Source organism: Hypomesus transpacificus, chromosome 11 (genome assembly GCF_021917145.1).
Source record: "Hypomesus transpacificus isolate Combined female chromosome 11, fHypTra1, whole genome shotgun sequence".
Taxonomy (NCBI): Eukaryota; Metazoa; Chordata; class Actinopteri; order Osmeriformes; family Osmeridae; genus Hypomesus; species Hypomesus transpacificus.
The window spans coordinates 3,087,990-3,093,989 of NC_061070.1; the positions used below are offsets into that span (position 1 = coordinate 3,087,990).

Here is a 6,000-nt window from a genome sequence, read left to right on the forward strand (position 1 = left end):
TACAAACAAAGTACAAAACAGTCAACAACAGCAAAACAAGCAACAGCACAACTCAGGTGGTGGGAAACGCCAGAACATAAAGGTGGGTCTTAAGCCTGGATTTAAAAACAGACAATGAAGGAGCCTGCCTAATAGAGAGGGAAAGCTGATTCCACAGCTCAGGACCAGCAACTGCAAGGCCCTATCACCTGTGCGTACACAGCGTGATCGGGGAGTATATAAAAGAAGCTTGTCCGCAGACCTCGGTGACCTTATGGGTGCGTGCAATTTTACAAGGTCCGAGATATATGAAACGGCCTGTTCATTAAGAGCTTTAAAAACAAACATTTTAATTGTATTCTATATCTGACAGGAAGCCAGTGCAAAGAGGCCAAGACTGGGGTAATGTGGTCAAACTTTCTAGTGGACGATAACATTCTGGCAGCAGCGTTCTGCACCATCTGAAGACGGGCAATTGAGGCCACATGAGCTTTAGTGCCCCCTTTGGAGTAATAATGTGGCTTTGCTCTCAACTCGGCAGAAAACGTACCATTTGCCTGCGCCTCGTCCATTAATTGTATAGCTGGACTAGTTATCCCCTTACTTCTTAGCGTGAGAAATACAAGGGATTGCGTGAGAGCGTGAGAAATGGTTGGAGGGCGAATGCATGAGACTTGATCGTTTTTAAGAAAGCTCAAGATGCATGTCACCACAATAAAGACACAATATTTACCATACAAACTGACAGATATTAATCTTTTTTGCCTTGTTCAAATAAACCATTTCATGTGCATTCTGCATTTACATTTACATTTAGTCATTTAGCAGACACTCTTATCCAGAGCGACTTACAGTAAGTACAGGGACATTCCCCCGAGGCAAGTAGGGTGAAGTGCCTTGCCCAAGGACACAACGTCATGGCCATGGCCGGGAATCAAACCAGCAACCTTCGGATTGCTAGCCCGATTTCCTAACCACTCAGCCACCTGACTCCCCCATTCTAGACATGAATCACAGGTAACACTGCAGCCTTGGTTGTAGTCCAGAGCTCCCCAAGCCTTCTCAAGAACTACCTGCCAGTAGGTTTTTGATCCAACCCCAGTTGTACCTTAAGTGATTCAACACATCAACCAGGTAACTATTACAACCAAGTGTGCTAGATTATGTGGGAGTGAAAACCTAGCAGGAGGCAGCTCTGCGGAAGCAGGGCTCGACACCGGTGCTGAAGTGTTTAAGATGTCTCCTCCTCCTGGTTGAGGATGCAGGTCTGCTGCTGGATCTCGACCATCCTGAGGGCGGCGTGAGGACCCCTGAGGCTGGACCCGGAGCTGCTCTTCATCACGTTCTCGGAGCTGTAGGCCTTCATGCGGTACGTGCTGGCCTTGCTCTCACAGCAGCCCAGGCCACTCAGGGCCAGGTAGGCATCCCTGCGGAAAGCCCGCGTGAAGATGCCGTACAGGAAGGGGTTGGCGCAGGAGTTGATGGGGAAAAAGAGCACCAATAGGATCTTGGAGTTGGTGACGGTGATGAGGGGAGCCTTGAAGGCTGCCGAGATGGCGAAGAAGGAGATGGGCGCCATGCAGAGCAGGTCTGTGAAGATGAGGATCGCCATTCGCTTGGCGATCTTGGTGTCCGCGCTGCGCCCCGGAAACTCTGGGTTCCTCACCGCCAGATAGATGAGGACGTAGCAGACGCAGACGACCAGGAAGGCTCCCACGTTGAAGAGCAGGAGGAGCAGGATGAAGGCCTGCGCCGGCCCGGTGAGGACGTCCATGGGAAGACACATGCTCACCTTGCTGTAGCTGCTCACGCCCACCAGGGGGAGCAGCGCCAAGCCCAGGCAGAGCAGCCAGCCTCCGGCCATCACCCCGGCCGCCTGCCCCAGCGCCAGCCTGCGCTCCAGCTGCAGGGCGTGGGTGATGGTGTGCCAGCGCTCCAGTGTGATAGTGGCCAGTGTATACACGGACAGCTCCCCGCCAAACACAGACAGGAAGCCGGCCACGCTGCAGCCGGGGCCGGTCTGCCATTCGATGGCGTGAGTGCTGTAGTGTCCACTTGTCCGCAGGTCCACGGATGCGATCATCAGCAGGTAGATGGCGATGCAGAAGTCGGCGAACGCCAGGTGGCACATGAGGAAGCGAGGGACGCTGAGCTTGTCGTGGCTGGTGAAGAGGACCAGGAGGACGGTGAGGTTGCCCACGATGGCCAGCAGGCTGATGAACCAGATAGCTACTCGGAGGAAGGGGAAATTGACCAGATCCTCACAGGGGTTGAAGGCGTCGGCCTCTGGGCTGCACTGGAACACGGGGCCGGGTGGAGCAGAGGTCAGCAGTGAGTACTGAAAGTCCTCATCGACATATGCTGCTTCCTTCAGTAGGTCAGACGAATTAGGGCCAACAGACAGAGGGGGTAGTAAGGCTCCGCCGACACCAAGGACCCTGTAGGGGGAGCAAAAGGGCAAAAAGGTGGTTAGAAAACCAATATAGAGGTAGAAGAAAGTCACATCCCTTTATCCAGAATCCTAAGGTCTGGAAATGCCAAGGATTACGCAATGAGCCACATACTTGGTGTTTGTGCCAATCGGTACACAGCAGGACCGTAATCATAATAAAAATTGGGGGGGACACACATCATGATGTGAATATATACAAGACACTATAAACAACACAGACTGCGGTAGGGAAAGCAATGCCGAAATTCTAAAAAGAACATTCAACGTGACCAAATGAAAAGAATAAGGAGACGTTAAAATGCTCTTCTGAAATAGTTGATGGTGTTACCTGAATGACAAGTTGTTGTCATTGCGGTATGTAGAGTCATTAGGACTCGCAGCGTTCACTCGATCATCCCTGGAGGAGGTGAAGGGGGAACATGGGGGAGGGAGGGGGCGATGGAGAGAAAAGAGGTCAGCGGGGGAGGGAGGGGGAGGGAGGGGGAACGGGGGGGGAACGGGGGGGAGGTAGGGAGGGGGAGGGAGGAAGAGGGAGGGGGAGGGGGGGGGGGGAGGGGGGGGGGGGATTTGTACACAATGCAAAAATTAAGAAATCAAAAGAGGGTGTACATATATGTGTTACTGAAGTCCTACCTGTGTGGGTCTACTGAGCCTGTGTGTGTTTCAGGTCAGTCTACTGTACCCGTGTGTGTTTCAGGTCAGTCTACTGTACCCCTGTGTGTTCCAGGTCAGTCTACTGTACCCGTGTGTGTTTCAGGTCAGTCTACTGTACCCGTGTGTGTTCCAGGTCAGTCTACTGTACCCGTGTGTGTTCCAGGTCAGTCTACTGTACCCCTGTGTGCTCCAGGTCAGTCTACTGTACATGTGTGTGTTCCAGGTCAGTCTACTGTACCTGTGTGCTCTAGGTCCGTCTACTGTACCTGTGTGTGTTCCAGGTGTGCAGGGCGCAGCAGTGGCTGTTGTAGGTGAGCTGGGCATTGGTCAGTGCAGGCAGGGCTGTGAAGGGGGGCAGCCTCTTGAGTCTGAAGGCCCCCTGGGCCACCAGGGTGTGGACCTGCTCCAGACCCTGCAGCGGGAGGGTCTCGATCGCCGTCGACGACACGTCTCTGGAAAACACCACTCTCATTCACATACTGTTGGGAGACTCGCAAACACTACAATGTTGTTCACTACGCTAAACAATACAAAGAAATGGAAAATACTGACAATGAGGAATCTCATAGGTAGTGTATTTAGAGCACTGCAGAGGACAATAGTGTGTACGTGTACAAACCTGGATGCTGTAAATCAAGACAAAAACAACTAGATTAACAACGTTTTCCCCAAAATGTCAGCGAGCCAAGATCTTGAAAGGCTAGTCTGGAGTCCTGCCTGACAGCCTGTCTCTGAAGTAAATACGAGAACCTGAACAACTATAAGGCTGGGTGTCAAACCTGCCCCCACCTCTCATATGCTAAAGTCTGAAGTTTCTCAACTTGATGGCTCTCACACCCCATTCAAGATGTGGTCTGATTGGTTGTTCTTGTGTATAATGGGAATTGTAATGCATTGTTTTTTGCATTCTTCATCTCCTGAGACCTTCTCCTCAGTTCTCCCTTGTCCTACTGTCTTACTCTTTGTTCACCTCTTGCTTTCTCTCTTATTTACACTAATCATGGTAAGGAAGGTAAGATTTAAAGCTTTCATTTTGTAACATGTTTGCCTTGTAATTGATTTCATTCATTTGCAATGTTATTAAATGCGTATTCCATTTTAACCTTACTTTGACCATTCTTGCTCTGATTCAACCCATAGAGTCCAATAACTGTAATTATATTTGGATTGGCTTTATTTGGTTAATGCTAATACACTGTTCAGTTTCCCATCTTCCTTTAAACCATAGGGGAATTCGTTTTGGTTGTTTGGACAATATTTAACCCCCTACACAACCCTGGCCAGGAGCTTATTTTATAAAGTTTTTTTTTATTTTACTATATGGTCTAAATGCAACAGGGTGTGTCCATGTGCATCGGTTAAGGGGATTTTTCAAGTATTCTGTACATTTACATTTCGTCATTTAGCAGACGCTCTTATCCAGAGCGACTTACAGTAAGTACAGGGACATTCCCCCAAGGCAAGTAGGGTGAAGTGCCTTGCCCAAGGACACAACGTCATTTGGCACGGTGGGGAATCGATCCGGCAACCTTCTGATTACTAGCCAGATTCCCTAACCACTCAACCACCTGACTCCCCTGTATTTCAAGTACTTTTCAAGGCCTTGTACTGAGGTGTGAGAGTGCAGTGGGGTAAGGAGGAAAACCGTGTCACCTACAGGTGTTCCGGGCCCTCTGCGCCCTGGAACGCTTGGACGTGGATCTTCTGCAGGTTCCTGTTGTTATTCAGGACCCTGCAGATACAGAGAACATCAGGACAGATTTTTATTAACGCTGAGAAGGAATCTTGTTCAAGTAAAAGGGGTAAAATCTTTGAAAAGTACAGTTCGTGTATCTTGGTTCCATTGAAGGCGTAATCATGGATCTCTCTGATGCCGTTGTTGAACAGCTTCCTACACAGGATGCGGAAAGATACAGAACATGACAGGAGTTTCTCATAGATCAGAACTTTTTACACAATCAGGTTTCGGTTGATTGAACCTAAATAAGTGACTGGAGTATGGTAAGGATTGAACATATACACAGTGACTGGAGTATGGTAAGGATTGAACATATACACAGTTTTAAACAAATCATCACGTTTCACAGTTTAATAATCACTATGCATCCATTCCTACTCATAATTCACTACTCTCTGTGTACTCACGCACATGATAACGTATCCCCTCGTCATTCCAGCAAGGTGGTTGGGTGGAATAGACAAGATATGGAGGTTGTCACATATGTACCTGCAACGGCAATGTATTCTGTCACAGGAAGTCTCAACACATGCTATGTCAGTCATGTTCAACCCTGGTCACAGACCAGACACACTGTGGGTGGTAGGATTCACCTACTGTACCAAGACATGATGGTGTGGCTAAGGATAACAATCATGATTTTAATGATGAAGATAATAATGGTCTCAGGTCAGTTTACAGACTTACAGGATGAAGTCTTGTTCTAAAGAGCAAACCGAGGTCAGGTCTGTAAATACATGTATCCCCGTGTTGAAGATACCCCTGTAAATGGTGACAACAAAGCCTGTTACTCTTCCAGGAAACAAACAGCTGTTACTTTCCACAGACAAGCAGCATTACACTAACTCCACGAAACACCAATAACATTCACAGCTGGAGGGTTTTGTCTGAGAAGAATGAAAATTTGTGACACACTGAAATGTCATTAATATTAATATCCAGTTGGAGAGGGAGTCACAATTGTTGCCCCACAAATCTTTATATAGTATCTTAATCAGAATGAGATGCAGTATTAAGACATTGTTTAGTATTCCAATGGAAGACATTCATACAGTCCTGGAGAACTCCATAGAGCTAAAGCCTAAAGATTGACAGGTTTCTCACTCACAGATGTCGTAGTTTTGGTAAGTTGTTGAACGCCTTTTTGCCAATGTGCACAAGACTTCTTATGTTCTGG

At 48.2% G+C, this 6,000-nt stretch overlaps 1 protein-coding gene across 1 annotated transcript in view; it reads right to left on the bottom strand.

Moving 5' to 3' along the window:
- Nucleotides 1–931: 931 nt before the first annotated feature.
- Nucleotides 932–6,000, bottom strand: part of lhcgr (luteinizing hormone/choriogonadotropin receptor) — a 9,948-nt gene continuing 4,879 nt past the window's right edge. The window contains exons 4-11 of the mRNA XM_047028636.1: nucleotides 5,932–6,000; nucleotides 5,511–5,585; nucleotides 5,235–5,312; nucleotides 4,908–4,976; nucleotides 4,743–4,817; nucleotides 3,352–3,537; nucleotides 2,760–2,828; nucleotides 932–2,417 (exon numbers count right to left, since the gene is read on the bottom strand). The exon at nucleotides 5,932–6,000 is cut by the window's right edge and continues 6 nt beyond it. Of these exons, the coding sequence (XP_046884592.1) occupies nucleotides 1,211–2,417; nucleotides 2,760–2,828; nucleotides 3,352–3,537; nucleotides 4,743–4,817; nucleotides 4,908–4,976; nucleotides 5,235–5,312; nucleotides 5,511–5,585; nucleotides 5,932–6,000 (1,828 nt within the window). The 3' untranslated portion in view covers nucleotides 932–1,210. The remainder of the gene's footprint in view (nucleotides 2,418–2,759; nucleotides 2,829–3,351; nucleotides 3,538–4,742; nucleotides 4,818–4,907; nucleotides 4,977–5,234; nucleotides 5,313–5,510; nucleotides 5,586–5,931) is intronic.